Source organism: Melitaea cinxia, chromosome 6 (genome assembly GCF_905220565.1).
Source record: "Melitaea cinxia chromosome 6, ilMelCinx1.1, whole genome shotgun sequence".
Classification (NCBI taxonomy): domain Eukaryota; kingdom Metazoa; phylum Arthropoda; class Insecta; order Lepidoptera; family Nymphalidae; genus Melitaea; species Melitaea cinxia.
Genome location: NC_059399.1, coordinates 11,841,082 through 11,859,470, shown reverse-complemented (window position 1 = coordinate 11,859,470; position 18,389 = coordinate 11,841,082). Strand labels below are relative to the sequence as shown.

Sequence of the window (18,389 nt, the reverse complement as noted above, 5' to 3'; positions counted from 1 at the left end):
TATATATATATATATATATATATATGTATATATTTTGACAAACTTCGTTTACCTACTGGACATTAAAAGTTGTTATCATAGAGCTTTTAGAATTGAGGACTTAATCGATGTAGAAATTATTACTGATTTCTAATGATCTACAATCAATGATTCGGTTTCATTGTGGTGCCATCAGGGCATGCTAACAATGCCTTGTTTATTTTAATATTTTTATTATCATTATATCAGTTTTAATCAATAGGACGCTCATCCGGATTATGTTTCATATAAATCACATAGAATGCCAGCTCCTGTGACAGGTTTATCGCATTGAAATCGTGATCGAAAGCTTTGGATGTATGATGTATTCCGTATAGAATATTTTATATGTGATGTCTCATCGTTCATACGCGCAATAACAGTTTCTGTTCCCTACCAATAGCGAGGAAAAGCGTGAAATAAATCCAATTTGTACCGGCATATATCATGGTCAGTACGCAACTCACGATTTATTCAGGATATCATCCTTTGTGTATTTGTATACTTACCGGCCTTCTGCATTATAATACGATCTCATGATGCTTGTATTTACGAAACATAAAATGTAGTTTGTTTACTGCAATGAATTAGAAGTAATGTCACAGACAAATGCAATTTGATCTTTAAGTGGATTTAAATAGAGAATAATAGAGATTTGATAAACCAAGATGCTTAATTCCTTTTGTTTTTTTAAGTTGTGAATTATAAATATGTATATATTGTAAAATTTCAAAATAAATGTTATAATATTTTTAAAATATTTATTGTATTACAAAAATGTCATAATATTTAAAGATCCAAAATTTCTTTTACAATTTTTTCGAGTTCAGCTGTCACCGGTTCTATGATTTTTTTGTAGAATGATTGACTTTTCATATGAGAAAACCAGTCATGAACTTTTGGGTATCTGAAATAAGTAACATTGTAACATTTAGAATTAATATAACTAGTGGTCAAACATAATTAAATTAAATTAAAAGTTTGGACACTATTAAGGTTCTGTTGTCAAAGAATATATTTCTTTCACAATAAACAAAATAGTATATATATGTCAAATACATGGTGTGTAATATATTTTTTATGGTTAATTAAAAAAATATATTAGCATTCTGCACTCCTTCTTTATAAAAACTATAAGTGTGCAAATATTCACAATGCTCCGTTCGCGCAATGTTCTGAAAAATAGGTACAAAGTTTTTCTTCACCTATTAATATATAGATGTGCTAATTTTTATTTATTTTAAAAATTAAATTACAATAATTTAAATAAACTTCATCATTCCAGCCTATTGCAGTTTACTGCTGAACATAGGCCTCCACAAGTTGGCGCCAAAAATGCGTGAACTCATGTGTGTCAAATATACTTACTAAGATACAAAAATAAACGAATGAGATTATACAAGTATGTACCTAGATGTATTCACACATTGCATATACATACAGTGTACCTAATCATACCAAAACTGCGTTCCAAATGCTCAATAATAGATCCGAAAACTGACATTTCCTTTATCCAGTGATGTATTTGTAACTCGTTTGATACGGCAAGTACTTATAGATACTAATGATCGTTCGACATTAGAAAATTTACCAGCTCATTTATTGACTATTCCATACAAAATATAATCATTTTATTAATTAATAAATTACTTACTTTGTGAAATCCATTGGAATAATATAACGCACTGCATTAAATGTTGCGAGAAGCGAAATATCCGCTATGGTCATATTGTCGCCAGCCACAAACTTCGTTTTTGATAGAAACGCCTCCAAAAATTTATATGCCTCTTCTAAATCTTTTAGCTGTTTCTCCGTCGGTTTTCTTGCTCCTTCGAAGAAAGCAGGAGTCTAAAAATAATGTGTACATACCAAGAAGTAAGATCTAGGAATTTTTAATAAAAAGTTGCAATATACATGAGACAATTATAGTTAAATTTTGTCAATTAATTTTTGTATTAAAATTATTTTTACTTACGGTTATAGCACGCATACGGAAGAAAATCAGAGTATCAAGAAATAATTTTTGATCAACTTGAGCTCTTTTCTTCAAATCTTTAGGATATAAAGATTCGTCTTTACCATATTTCTCGGTTAAGTACGTTAGAATTACGTGACTGCAAATAAAAATTACATTATTATACATTACTACAAATATCGTTTACAAGGTTGTGTTAGTACTACTTCTTGATTAGCAATACGAGTATTTATTGATAAATTTTAAGCAATGTTTGTCTGTATGTCGTTTATAAAATCGTAAACTATGCATTTGATCATGTCATGATCCGCAAAGGTTTCTGAGTTATACGCTTAACGTGCTCTCCGAGACACGGTGGGGAGACCCATAAGGACTGCACAAACACCCAGACCACGGCAAACAGCTGTATGGCCAATACAAATGTTTGTCATGAGTGGGGATCGAACCCGCAACCGCCAGCGCAACAGGTACAATCCATGGCTGTGATGCCAACGCGTTGCGCCAACGCGGCGTCAACGTCGGCGTCGTTTCTGAATTGGTACGACCAAATAAATAAATAAAGCGTAGCAACGCGCGCAAGGTAATGTGCTAGTTTTAAGTATAACATTAACATTCCATTATTTCATAGATATACATAATTATTATGTTTATTAAGTCCTTAGGATACTAGCTACATTCATATAGATAACACAGCGCAGAATATCTCATATAGATAAGCAGCAGAAAGAGAAGCGTTTCATGACATGTGACTGAATCGCTTCAATTTCATCATCATCATCATTACAGCCTATACAGTCCACTGCTGGACATAGGCCTCCACAAGTTTACGCCAAAAATAACGTGAACTCATGTGTTTTGCCCATAGTCACCACGCTGGGCAGGCGGGTTGGTGACCGCAGTACTGGCTTTGTCGCACCGAAGACGCTGCTGCCCGTCTTCGGCCTGTGTATTTCAAAGCCAGCAGTTGGATGGTTATCCCGCCATCGGTCGGCTTCAATTTACTCGTTATAAAATACGTACCAATAATCGACGCTGGTCAAGGTATGGAGGATCGTGGTCGTTAAAAAAATTACTAACAGAATAACAGTTTTCGCAACCGGTAATACATACCGTTGCAAATAAAAGTATGTGACTTATCATGGTATTCAACTGATAACATTATAATTCTCATTTTTATTCCATATAACAATTAATCTTAATCAATAGTATAAATAATATTATGATTCTTAATATTATAGAGTGAAAGATTTTGTTTGTTTGTTTGTTTTAGTTAACAGTTTTTTTTTTAAGTTGGATAGTTATTATATATATATGTATGTAAGTAGTGTGTGTGTATATGTATATGCATGATATATGTGTATATGTATATGTATTATATCTATATGTATCTATGTAAGTGTATGTATTTATACCTGTAAGTATGTAATATATTACAGTTCTTTAGCTATTACGTTATGAATTCTTGCACTGTGTTCCCCGCTATATGACACTCTCTCTCATGAACATTGGTTGACTGGAAGAGATCTCTTCTAGAGATAAGTCCACCCTTGCCATCAACTTTTTGTATAATTTTTCTGTACATTATTTTTAGTGCAATAAAGTATATATAATTAAATATCATGCTTACGTAATGCATGAAAAAGAAGCAGTAGACATTGTTAAAGATAAAAAATTCAAATTACACTATTTATTACGGGATATGTAATTATTACCGAATATTATTATTTATAAAAAACGAATACTTGAAAAAAAAATAATGAAAGTAACATTTGCATGATTAAATAAATTTTGTAAATAATAAAATAAAAAATAAAACTTACCTGTCATGTATGCTCAAATCATCGTCTTCTAATAGAGGAACTGTATGAATAGGGTTTTTCTAAAACAAAAGAAAAAAGTATGGTTTATATTATTTGTGGCATATCTATGTTTCCGTTAATTCCTTAGGGCTCAGCGTATAATCTATATACTACATCCTATAAAGAAAGGGTAATCGACATTATGTGTGAATTGACTCTTATACGCCGAGATCGGATCTTCAGCGGACCGAGATGGAACCGTGACCTGTGTTATAATGAGATTCAGATGTTATAGATCCTAAAAGATGTTTCACTATAATTGATGTAACAAATAAAGTAAGATATATAATTATATAGGTGTATTTATGTAAGTATGCAATGTAAATGCATGGTAGTAAATAACAGAAATAAATAAATTATAAATAGATAAATATTAATAATTACTATAGATAAATAAATATATTAGAAAAAACCCTTACTAACAGTAACATAGGTTAAGTGTATATTGTAAGTAGAACATATATGTACACCTAGTACATATATGGTAACTAGAAAATAAGTGTACATATATAATAACTAGCAAATAGGTTTAAATATAGACATAGATAAGAAAAATAATAATATGGTCAGAAATTACGAAAGAATGATATGTATACTTTTCCATCAAACAGTATCTAATTTTAAGGGAAAAAAAACCGTCAGCGTCGGACCACGTCCTAGTTTTACTAGGCAGTCACATGACTATCGATTTATAGTTGCAATGAAAAAATCGCTTGTGGTATTATAATAATGCATGCAAGATTAACAAAAGGTATGGGCATTTTGAGACCGTGTATATTTTTAAATTAAAAAAAAAAAAATAACAAATAAAGTAAGCCTTACTAAAATGATAACAAAGTATTTACAATACCGATAATGATTAATGTCAATATTAAAGTTTGTTATTTCTACAAGGAACGGAATCGTTGCCTCTTTATTTGATACATGTCCAAATTACATTATATCTATATCTACTATATATTAATACGTGAAACAAAAACTTTGAACCTCTTTTAATGAAAATTGCGCGGACGGAGGAGTATGAAATTTGGCACACTTGTAGTTTTATATAGAGGAGTGCTTGTCTGAGAAAAAGATTAATATCACATCAAATGGTAAATAAACGAATTAACTAACACCATCTCATCATTGACGGCGTTATGAGAAACGTAACGAGGTCATTCGTTCAGTAGATTTTACTGTTCAATTTTTTTTTCATACCTTATATGAAAATCGATTCTTCATGAGTTAACTCCAAAAATACAAATCAAAAACAAAATTACGCACACTACCATATATTTGACACACACGAGCATATATATATTCTTTTGTATATTGTTACAGAAGTATAATCTTTGACAACAGAACCTTAATAATGTTTAAACTTAAATTTATATTAACCATGGTCGAATTTCACACACTGGGCGACCACTAGTTTATATATAGCACGTAATGTAAATCAATTAGTTTTATAATAGCCTCCGAGTGCCGTGAAGTTGTCCAAGTAGTTTAATAGCAGTGAAGTCCTTATGTCTACTCAATTATATTTGAGGTCAAATTCATTTGTGAGCTAATGCGAATATAATTGTAGTTATTGTGGCAAATGATTACACAGTGAATTAAATCAAAATGTTCATTATCTTTGATATTTGTGTACAATTACTAATATTGTTTAAATTATTATAAATATTTGTATTCACTGTTAGGCATACACCTCTCTTACTCAGTAGTTCCATGTAGGAGAAGGCTTGGAGCTTAATCTACCACGCTGCTTCCCTGCGGGTTGGTGGATATGTTCCCTTCTACGAATAACGATCTCTATGACGTATTTATGATAACAACTGAGATCGATGGCTTAACGGCAGTTCTTAGGTCCAAACCGGAAAGAAAAATTTGCACAAATACAAATATCCATGTGAAAATCGAACCCGCAAAGCGCTAGTATTTTAAGCGACTACTCGCTCCGCTACACCAGAGTGGTTGTTAATATTTATATGGGAGTATTCTTTTTGTATGTCATCATTTGTGATGGCGGGATAACCATCCAACTGCTGGCTTTGAAATGCACAGGCCGAAGACGGGCAGCAGCGTCTTCGGTGCGACAAAGCCAGTACTGCGGTCACCGACCCGCCTGCCCAGCGTGGTGACTCTGGGCAAAACACATGAGTTCACGTTATTTGTGGCGTAAACTTGTGGGGGCCTATGTCCAGCAGTGGACTGTAAAAGCTGTAATGATGAAGTCGCTATATCCTCTATTTGTGTGATTATTTCATTGATTAGCTGTTTTTAAATGTCAACGTAAAAAGTCACCTTTTTCGACATTTGAATTTCGGGCTCAGAAATCAAAATGCAATCCATGAGAAACAAATGTACCCAACAACGAGAAACGGTCTTTTGTGGATTTTGGTCAGGCGCCATAATTTGGATATGATTTTTTGAAGATGAGGCCGAAAATACAGTGAATGTGAAAGGCATTCATTACAGGAACGTGACAACAAAGTTTTAGTTCAACTGAATGGCATGGATCTGGGCGACATGTGGTTTTAGCAAGACGGCGCCACCTGTCACATCGCGCATAAAACAATCAATTTATTACAGCAACGATTTCCAGAACAAATTATCTCAAGAAATTATGATATAAACTAGCCGGCAAGATCATGCGATTTAACACCGTGCGATTTTTTTTCTTTGAGATTTTGTGAAATTTTGGGTTTATTCGAATAAACCAAAAACAATTCCTGAGCTTATATCTCAATAAATTAGATCCAACGAGTCATCAGTGAGAAACAGCTATGTCTCTGTGAAAAAGTCATGGAAATTTCATGAAAATAGACATGGCCTGTTATCAGACGGATCTTTGGACGGATATTTTATTCCATAGTCAAATGAAACATAGACATGTTAACACTCTTTAAATTTAATAAAAAAAATCACAAATATCAAGAAAATACATGTTCTGTTTTAAAATGAAAAAATGCGCTCTTACTCAGACAAAATTAACCTGTAACTAGGGATAGGTTGGTAGCACCAGCTGGCGGGTAGCGCTAGCCATGTTAAAGATGTATTTCCTATCAAAGTTTTCGCGTTCATGTGTTCTTTTTAATCCTACCAGAAACGTGCAATAAAAAGAATTTTTAGGACTCGGATGGATTTTTATTCCGTTTTTAAAGTGTTCATACTGAATGTTTCTAATTAGTCTGTTTGGATTGTTTACACTGAATGTTTCTAATAATTCTGTTTGAATCACGAACGCATCTCGGTCAACTTAAAAAAGAGTGTAAAGTTGAAACAAGAAAAAAAGTGAAAAACTCTCTATCCCTACTATTACAAAAAAAAAAAAAAATAGTAGGTTACTTTATGTTCTATAGAGGGCACCACATTCAATAAAACGTAGCACCAACATATACCCTATAACTAAAGGACAATTAAGCCGCTTCCAATAATACCTAAATATGACAAGTACCTTTAGTGGTATGAGGGAACAGATGAACAAGTATACATACATATATAGGTACATAGGCTCCTAAAATTATAACCCTTTTTGGCTTTGGCATAATCGTGTAATAATTTATGTGATTGTATATAATATCTGGCCAACATTTCATCCTGCAATAAGATTTATTTTTTATTTTTTTATCTGTTAATGAACCAAAATATTAGGCACCTGTATATACTGTCATATCTTATTATATAAAAATAACGCACCATGTTGTTTGTCCGCGATGGACTCCTAAACTATTTAATCTATTTCAAACAAATTTGTACACCGTTTGCAGTTTGATCCAACTTGAAAGATAGGCTATATTTTATTTTGATATATGTATGTCATTATTATATATAAGAAAAGAAATAAGGCGATACGAAGTTGGCCAGGTCAGCTAGTTATATATATAATATATTCTACTGTTTACGCGTGTAACGTCAATTTATCTACTATCTGTGAATAGGTTTGTTTGTACTGTAAACAGTTTGAATCAGTTTAAAGCTCATTTACATCTTGTATGCATTCGAAGCATACGAGTATATATTGTGAGATATTTACATATATTTGTATTTCTAGTGTTTTTGTATAGATGTTAAAAAAAACTATGTACTATCAGTACACAAAACATGGATACAAAGTTCATATACATACATATATTCTATATAATATAATATATATAATCTATATATTAATACGTGAAGCAAAAACTTTGTACCCCTTTTTACAAAAATTGCGCGGACAGAGGAGTATGAAATTTCGCACACTATACGCATAAAAAATACATTAGATCAACAAAAAAAAAAAAACATTACACACGCTACCGTGTATTTGACACACACGCATAGGGTCATTTCGCCTGTTCGCGTCCACTTAGTGCTGTTGGCAAGTTTGAAGTAGAAAATAAAAATATCCCTGATAAAAATGAGGACTGCAATAGGCTGAACTGAACTCGACTAAAATTTAAAAACAAATTAGGTACCTATGTCGTAGGTAAATAGTAATCTAGTAGTATGGTATAGTTCTGTGAGTTTTACCCTAAAATCAGAAGAAATGTAAGAGATCAGCCTGGATTAGTAATAAGTATGGAAACAACACAATGTGGATACATATCTCTATACGCATTAAATGTTAATAATACCGTTATATTTTCTTTTTCGTAACTTGGTTTTATTTGGTATAAGTTTTTGAATACTCTTGGGCCTAAAACTTTTCCTGTCTTTGGACAAAGAGCAAAACCACTTTCGTCCCCATTGAAAATTCTTTTAGGATCATTCAAATATATTTTAGCTATATACTGTCTAAATATTCATCTAATTTTTTAAACCACAATCTGATTGATTCTTTTGTGACTTGGGCTGTAGCTTTATTAATGTTCTTCGCATTTTTAGTTACTCTTTTGTTTATTATTGTAGAAGTATATTCTTTGACAACAGAACCTTAATAGTTGTTCAAACTTATAATTTAAATTAATTGTGGTCTACTAGTATATAAAAAAATGTGTTGCAATAACAAAATAATCGTAGTGATATTTCTAATCAAAGAAAACTAAATAATTTTCTGTCAGATACGAATTACTACTCGCATCAAAAATATGAATCTATTTCGAAATAGATTTTCCCATGCCGATTTTTTTGTTATTTATAGTCATTTAACGATTTCTGCTAACGTAATCACAAACTTCAAGCACACTTCGAAACAAAACACTTCTACCTCGACCTTGTCACTAGCCTTGTTAATATAATAATTATAAACGTATACTTATCTTTATACATAAATCTATCTATATTCATTAATCTATATTAATACAAATATTTATTCTATCGGCTAAGGTTTGAAACCAGTTACGTACCCACAATATTAAAAAAACCGCTTTGTCTGTATATGAAGTACCTACTTCCTTTCGGTCAAGGTCAACAGGTCTATTGACGTAATACACAAATTAATATATTCTGCGTAGTTCCGAGTTCATTAAACAAACATATAAACACAGTTTTTGTTCACATTCTTGTATAAATATGAAATAAATTTGGAGTGATTAGAACATACTAAATTATGCTATCGTATGATTTATTGGCGATGATGGTAATAGATTAATATTATTTATGATATATTTTTTGGCTAAAGCTGCTACACCAATATATATAAAAGTACCCAATACTACTACCATAATGTATATAAAAGAAATAAAGGTAAGTAAATAAAAACGTTTTACTCCGCGTGAGTTGCAAGCCATATAAATTACGTAGGTGTTTGTTGACAACAAAAAAAGTTTGTTTCGTGAGATATTTGTAAAGGAAACCACTTAACGTTTATTTTCCTTTAATTTTAATTCTACAAATGACAAAAATCTTTTTTCGGGATTTAAATAATAATGAAGATAAAATTAATTTAAAATGTTATCAATTCTGACTAATACTCCAAAAGTTGTGATCAGATCTCGATGAAATTTAAATGTGACCACATGATAAACATCGGCTTTCGATTAAATTAAAAATCATCAAAATTGGTATACCCAGTAAAAAGTTATGCGGATTTTCGAGGGTTTCTCTCGATTTCTCTAGGATCCCATCATCAGAACCTGGTTTTCTTAACATGGTACCACACTTAGTATATTACTTTCCAACAAAAAAAAAGAATTATCAAAATCGGTTCATAAACGACGAAGTTGTTCCTCGAACATACATACATATATATACTGTCGAATTGATTAACCTCCTCCTGTCGGTTCTAGTCGGTTAAAAAATAACAACAAATTATAACTGATATCTTGTCACAATTTTATCAGATATGGAAAAGTGAGTTTAGTAAAAATAATAATTATAAAATTATTTTGATAACTAAATATGTTATGTGCTATAAATATTAATTCAAATTGTAAGATTTACGTTTCAGCCTGTAATATCCCACTGCTAGGCATAGGCCTCTTTCCCCATCAGATCAGAGCTTAATCCACCACGCTGCTCCATTGCGGGTTGGCGAATATATTCGCTATTATGATATACGCTATATGCTATACAACACAACAATTGTTATCATGTACACCTGTACATGATAACAGAACCTAGCAGAACAGAACCAGAAACCTAGCAGAAATTTCAAGTCGCCATTGTAATTAGTAATAAAAATATCAACCACTAAAGACCAACTTGGGTCGAAGAGACCCACCGCGTCTAATTAAAGGTTTAATATTAAATATATAAGGATGGGATAGAGTTGCTTCTATCAACAACTCTTAAAAGTTAGAAATAAGATGAGTACTCATTATTTAAATTTCCAATTTTACTACTCCTTTCTTATAATTAGGAATTATATTTATAATCATATATTTACTACAATTAGCTGAGTGTTGGTAAAGTTATAGTTATGTAGTTTTATTTCACTTCTTTATAATTAATCGAAATTATGATCACTGACGGTCTAAAAAATATGGTTAGGTATATACTAAAACAACGAATAACGAAAAACGGGTCCCAACTAACTCGACGATATCATTAGCATTATATATAATGTATTTATACTATTTTAATTTGTGTATTCTCTCGATAGTACGAGTATGAGTAAGATCTAGTCAGAATATTTAAAAAATGTTCTAAACTCATCTGGAGTTATTTGATGAGTTCACGTTCAGACGTTCACGTTCAGACGTTCACGTTGATCAGTTCACGTGCTTCAGATTTTTGTCATCTTTAGAAACGTGTGAAAAGAATACAAAGGAGAATCCTAGTACGACTACATGTGTCATGTTGTCAACATATTCTTAATGGAAGTTACTATAATTATAATTCCTAGCTCAAATTAAAATAAACTTACCTTCACATAATCCGGCTTAAATTGTTCCAATTTTAAAAAATTTACATCTATTTTTTCCACTGGAACATTGTGGATGTCGCATATCATCAATGCAGCACACACGGGAGGACTTATGTCCATTTTATACAGTTTCAACGGCATCTTGAAAAACATAAAAATTTATTTTATTTTACAACACGATATTCGGATCTCGGATCCGAATATCGTGTTATAATCGGATCGGATATCGGAGATGAGGTCGGCAACGCGCTGGCTGTTGTGTTGCAAGCGTCTATAGGCTACGGTAATCGCTTACCATCCGGTGAGCCGTACGTTTGTTCGCCGGCCTAATTGTATACAAAAAAAAGTGTGTATGACAGCTCCGACGCTCGACTGGAGTTTACTTCTTCAGATCAACTGACAAATTATCTAAATAGCGACAAAAAGGCTTATTAGTCTAAGAAAAAGGATTTAAATGATAAATAAACGAAATAAATAACGCCATCTATTGATGATACATTACGACGAGATGGCGTTATTAGAAAACGTCGTTACAACTTTAGACTTTACACGATAGATGGCGTTACGAGAAACGTAACGAGGTCATTCGTTCAGTAAATTTTACTGCACATATTTTTTCATACCGTGGGCCTTATCTTAATTGATTCTTAAGGAGTTAACTCAAAAAAATTAAATTACAAAATGCATTAAATAAAAAAAAAATACATTTTGTAAATATAATTTCTAATAAAGATAGGTTTTAGATTATCACGTACCCATTTTAGATAAACATTTAAAAGCAATTAATAAAAAAAAAGAATTTTTCAAACCATGAAAATAGTTCGTGTAGTTGTAGTTTAAGATGACAGTCGACACTGTTGTATCACTAACGATAGCTGATGCACTGCAGCTGTTATATAGACTTGATACTACTTATAGACCTTGGACTATGATATAAATACGTTTCGATTCGCCACACGAGGAAGGACGAAGACGGCCGATAGCGTCTTGAGCGCACCACTCCGTGTCCAATACTACGTGCGGTGTTGTATGGCGACAGATGAAAGGTTGGAGCCAGGAAGCGTCCAGTGGCACTTAACCAGCGGCCGCTAGAGTAACATAATTATCATTATAGTCACTATGAGGTGCATTTGTAACTATAGCTGAACATGAAGATGCATTATCTATAATTACTTCCGCGTTAATGATATTATTATAAGACTGAGTTCATCTCTATCATCATATATTGTTTGCATATGACAGAAAAAACGGGCCAAACATATTGTTACATGATTATTGTATAATAAACAGGCCACAAAGGATAGACAGACCTGATTGAACTTTAGCACGTCTACTTTCCTATCTTTGCCCCGCGGTTCTACCGACGTTAATTTAAGGAAAAATGTATTAAAATATTATATAGCCTATATCCTTCCTCGGTATATGGAATAGTTTTACGAAACGAAAATAATTTTTCAATTCGAACTAGTACTTTCTGGGATTAGCAACTTCAACAAACAAACGAAAAAACTCTTCAGCTTCATAATATTAAGTATATTATACCTATGTATAGATATTCTAAAAAGGCATAAGACTAATATTATTATATTGTAAAATGTACGTACTTCATATGCATTTTCAAGATGACGAAGAAGATCAAAGTCCAGTTTTTTTTTGGAAGTAAGCAATTACTTTTCATTTTAACATAATTATCTAATACCATGTCGCAACTTTGTGTTAATTATATTATAGTACTAACTGTGCCCACGACTTCGTCCGCGTTTTGTGTATTTACATTTTCAACATGATTTTTTGAATTAGCAAAACTTTTTTATTTATGAACCAATTGGCATGAAACAAACACTAAATATTAAGTAAAGCTTACCACAATATATTAGTGAGAACCACATTTAAATATGATAAGCTGTTTCTGAGATAAGCGTGCGCAAACGCATAGACAGACAAAAATTCTAATAATCATTGTTTTGGGTGCTATTTGCGTTGATAAAGGTACCAATAATATTTTTTCTCATATATGTACACACAGTCCGTTTCATTTTTATTATGTGTATAATGATGATAATGATGATGTATTGTGTGTATGTAATTGTGTGTAAATAATGTAATGCATCATGTTCATCACACCGTTTGTGCAGTAATTGCAAGAGAATTTGCTGAACTGTAAGGCCCGATCCACATCCATTACAGTGCTGATCTCAGTTCGTTCTCGGTTCGATCTCGAGCTTCACAGCTTTTGACTGGGTGGACCGATTCAATGATTTTGTTTTAATCGAAAGGTGGTGCATGTCATCTGTTCATATTTAAATTTAATTCAGATCTGACAAGTACTTTTCGAGCTATGTCCAATAATGCGTTTTTACTTGACTATTTTTTCGTCGACCTACAAAATCCTACCCTATTTATCCTATGTTGTATGATTACATTAAGTGTCATGATATATCGGTCAGTCAGTCGGTCAGTTCAGCCTATTGCAGTTCACTGCTGGACATAGGCCTCTCCAAATTCGCTCCAGGCATCTCAGTTTCCGATGTATTCAATAACTGTTATTCCGATGTATTAGCTTTATCAATGGATTAAGCGTTGGTGTATTACTTTTTATGATCCTTTTAAAAATATTATTGTTCACGTATAGGTAGTCCTTATAATGCAAATGTTATTCTGTGTTTCTTAGATATTTAGACTTAGTTTAAAAATACTAGACTAGAAGTAAAAAAAAGTGGGACGCTAAGTCTTGTGTACATGTCTGGATTTAAAATTCATTATTTATTGACTTGACGACTTTATTTTTGAAGAAATGGTTTCCGCCAATACTAATGGCATGCATAATTTTACGGATATAGATATAGTTTATCCGTAAAATATAAATATATATAAAATTTAAAAAAAATTACTACTAACTTTTGTCAGAACGAAGTCTGTCCGGGCACCGTCTTTAATACATTTGACTTAATACTTAAACTTTATTTGCTTATTCATTTATTTTACATAAGTTTTTAAACTTTTACCGTCACTATGAACACTACGGGACTACTGCGATTGTTATTTTGAAAGTCCCGATATTCCTGCGCCATTCAGGCGCCATGGTCGCCAGAAACCTGTGTCACTGGTCATATAGTGTTCATTTATATTTTGTGCAGAACAAAAATATTTTCTTTCGTTTTATTATTTTTATTATTGAATCTCGACATTTATATTTAATTTATTCTCCTTTCATGCATGAAAACAAAAAAGTCATCGTATCGTTGTGCATTGTAGCTATTACCTACATGAATTGTAAAAAATATTTGCAATTTCTGCACGACGCGCAAAGTGTAGTTTATTTCGTATCATATTTCTATTGTTTTTATTATAAAAAAATCTCGTTACGTAAAAAAAATCAGATGCAAATTTGTGTTAGGACTAATATCACGTGTTTCAATTTAGATTATTATATTTTTTTTGTAGGTAAAAATATTCAAATTAGAAGGTGGATTTAACTGAGGCGGTTTAACTGAGGTAGGGCAAAGCAGGAAATTTCCTGCTCAAAATAGCCCGACTGGGGAAGTACCTCGATCACACAGAAGATCATACCTGTTGGTGAGTAAGGTGACCAGAGCTCGAGGGGGGAAATGGAGAAAGAGTCGGCAATGCGCTTGCGATGCTTCTGGTGTTGCAGATGTCTATAATCTACGGTAATAGCTTACCATCAGGTGATGTAAAGTATGTATGCTTTTTTGCTGACCTATACAAATAAAATAAAAATAATTGTTCACAGTTGCACAGTTGATTCCGCCAATGTCACGTAGAGTGCAGAACACACGAAGGAGATTGGTCAGCGTAAAAAATAAAAGTAATTGAATCTATAGTGAATGTAAATGACATAAAATGACATGATACGATACGTAAAAATTAAAAATATCGTTATTTAATTATATATACTTTATTACAATCATATTTTACAGTGTTTTAAAATTTAAAGATCCAAACGGGCTTTGAGAATTTCTCCTAATGTAATTGAACCCGGTTCGGCACAATTTTTGAAGAAAGATTGATTACTCATATGTGTAAACCAAGACTGAACATGGGGATATCTGAAATAAATAACATTTTATTTAAAAACGGTCAGCCAGGTAAAATTTTCTATCCATTATCGTCTTCAAGAGAGGAGTCACTAAAGTAACGTTAAGAGTTTTATCAGATAAATAAATATGAAGTGTTAAGCAAATATCTTAGCTCGAGAATAATAATAATATATATATATAACATAGTTTTATTCTACTGGGAATTTCAATGCATACCTAATAAAATTGTTTAAAGAAAAAAACTTATACTTAATTAAACACTTATTGTAAGTAATTATACGAGAGTAATTATACAAATTTAATATAAAAATAATTTTACAGCTAATATGTGATATTGAAGATATATTGAATTAATAATACCAATAAAATCTTTGTAATGTTACTTACTTGTTGCCGTCTATTGGGATGATATGCCGTATTGCGGCGACTGAAGCAAGAATCGAAACATCGGCGATAGTCATATTGTCTCCCGCTATAAATTTCGTTTTTGATAGAAAAGCATCTAAAAAGCTATATGCTTCGTCCAAGTCTTTTAACTGTTTTTCTGTCGGTTTCCTGAGGCCTTCAAAGATAGCAGAATACTAAAAATATAACATAATTAAAATAAATATCTCTTTCATATAGTATAGATATAACGTATTTAAAGTATGTAATTATGTAGGTATCATACTCCGTTTTTATAGAAAAGGTATAAATAATCTATTTAATTATTATATCACGTATTTTTATTATTTTAGGTACTTACAGTTATAGAGCGGAAACGATGAAAAAGCAATGTGTCAAAAAATAGTTTTTGGTCAACTTGTGCTCTTTTCTTTAGATCCTTGGGGTAAAGTGACTCGTCCTTACCGTATTTATCTGTTAAGTAAGTTAGAATCGCATGGCTGTAAAGTAGAATTACATCAATGTTTGTCAATACGGACGTTTGTATTGAGAACAAATAGCAGTATGATATTGAATGAATACCTGTCATGTATGATTAGATCATCGTCTTCTAGCAAAGGTATCGTGTGTAAAGGGTTTTTCTGAAGAAAAAAAAATCAACCTTACTATAACTAATAATAAAAATTATTTTGTCTTATCTTGTCTTGTATAATTGTAGGACTAATTATTAAAAATTTTATACAAAAAAGGTGAAAATGAATGAAAAACCTGTTTGATATAAAAATATTATAATGATACTAGGTGACCCCGCAAACGTTGTTTTGGCTAATATGTTATTAATCCCCTCTCCCCTTATAGCTTAGGGGTATGAAAAATAGATGTTGGCCGATTCTCAGACCTATTCGATATTCACACAAAATTTCATAAAAATCGGTCCAGCCGTTTCGGAGTAGTGTAACTAAGATATGGTGATGGAATTTTTTGTAATACGTATATAACCATAAATTTAGTAATATTTTTTCACTGTGCAGTAAATTTATTACTAAAAATCTGTTTTTCTCTCAAGTACAGTAAATATGTCTTAGATGAATAACTGTCGAATCATTGATTACCCTTTTTTAACTCATTAACTTACCTCCTGGTATTCAGGTTTCAAGTTTTCTTGTTTTATAAGATCCACATCAATCATCTCAACTGGTATTTTGTGAATTTCGCAAATCATCAAAGCAGCACCCGCAGGGGGACTTAAGTCCATTTTGTATAATTTCAATAGCATCTTTTAAGAAACAAAAAATGAAAATATGTTTAATACTTGGACTACATATTTGGTAGCTAAAATTGTAAATTTTATTTCAATATGTTGAAAAACCCTTTAAGTATTAAATGATTATAAAGAATTATCTAGTCGACAATAGTACAGTACTTTTTAATCGACAAAACAATCTCAAGTCCACGCGTATTTTTAGTCTGAATTTGATAATTCTTTTTTTATTAAATTGTAGGTGGGTATAAGTTGGTCCCATGTACATTTGGAAAAAACCCCATCCTTCAAAAAAAATAGGAATTATTTATTTTTCAGTCATAGATTTTAATTCTGAGTTTACAATTTTTACCCGTCATTAGATTCTTCTAAATATATTTTCCCCTTCAAGAAAAAATTATTTTGGTCTATTTATGTTGATATATAAAGCTTATTTTTTAAAATATTTACGACCAATAAAAGTTAAAGTAGGATTATATAATAGTTAATAGCTAAAGTAAGCTAAAGTAAGGTAGAGGTATTTTTAAAGTTATCAAAAATTAAGCATGTGGTCGCTAGTAGGTTATAGCCAAAAAAAAAATATAAAATAAAAAACGAGTGTGCTTTAGAACACACGCGTTTATCGAAAGAGATTTCACGTTGTATTGTTAATTAGATTTCTGGTTATTCCTTTAAATTTAAGGTAATTTAGAGATCTTTCTTTATTCATTTTTTGGCGCCAACTCATAATTATTTAGATTTTTATTTTAATATGATTACAAATATGTTAATTTTAATTGATTATCAAAATAATACAAGGAAAAATACACTTACTGTGGTTACTGAGGATAGTATATGAATTTTAATTTGATATAGCTTGTTTATATTGTCTATTATACATATTACACAACCAGCGTGATAGTCACACCGAATACAACTGATAGTTGATACGTTATCGTCCTTGTACCGATTATTTCGATGTCTATTTATATAGCGACAGATTGTTGTTAGTTTTGTTGTTTCACGTTAATACGCATGTTAGATACAAGACTAAAAGACAAGATTTATTGTCAAAAATATGCTATATTAGATTTTATTAATATCTTAATTTACATTTTATGGAGTTCGATTACTAAGGTTCAAGTTTTAATTAGAATTTACAAAAATACTATGTAGATCCTTCCACTTTCCTCCTTTTCACCTTCCACCTTTCCACTTCTTAACAATTCTGCCGGGTATTATCATAACGAGGACTTTGTAAATATTTGACGATAGGCTGATAGGTTTAGTATTTAGTTGTTTATGTTGTTTTTATCTCCTTTTTGGTGCAAAAGTTTTATGGTCAACGCTGTTCATTTGTCCCGTATAATTTCGCTATTTAGTATTTCATTGAACAAGTATATAAGAATTAGTATTAGATAGGTTATTGTATATAGCATGAGAAACATATTACTAATATTGTCTGATCCTGAATCTTTCTTTCGATATTTTACATCTATATCTGGCATTTCGCATTTCATTTCGTACTTTACCTTTTATACCTACAGTTATGCGAAGAAGGTGGTATAGCTATAGGCAT

At 31.5% G+C, this 18,389-nt stretch overlaps 1 protein-coding gene across 1 annotated transcript; it reads right to left on the bottom strand.

Annotated features, from left to right (window-relative positions):
- Positions 1-765: 765 nt before the first annotated feature.
- LOC123654737 (glutathione S-transferase theta-2-like) lies at positions 766-17,766 on the bottom strand. Its single transcript, XM_045590622.1, has 11 exons — positions 17,645-17,766; positions 16,706-16,846; positions 16,153-16,211; positions 15,932-16,070; positions 15,574-15,767; positions 15,081-15,195; positions 11,126-11,266; positions 3,814-3,872; positions 1,994-2,132; positions 1,673-1,866; positions 766-925 (listed from the first exon to the last, which is right to left on the bottom strand). Exons 2-11 carry the CDS (start codon positions 16,844-16,846, stop codon positions 808-810), a joined length of 1,299 nt encoding a protein of 432 aa, XP_045446578.1. The 5' UTR covers positions 17,645-17,766; the 3' UTR covers positions 766-807.
- Positions 17,767-18,389: the final 623 nt, after the last annotated feature.

Bases quoted from the DNA above. Each gene is read 5' to 3' on its own strand.
- LOC123654737 (XM_045590622.1), bottom strand. From the start codon at position 16,846: ATGCTATTGAAATTATACAAAATGGACTTAAGTCCCCCTGCGGGTGCT. The intron at 2,133-3,813 runs GTAAGTTTTATT...TTTTATTTGCAG, and splicing joins GATTTGAGCATACATGACAG to TCACGTAATTCTAACGTACT. The intron at 926-1,672 runs GTAAGTAATTTA...TACTTATTTCAG, and splicing joins ATTCCAATGGATTTCACAAA to ATACCCAAAAGTTCATGACT.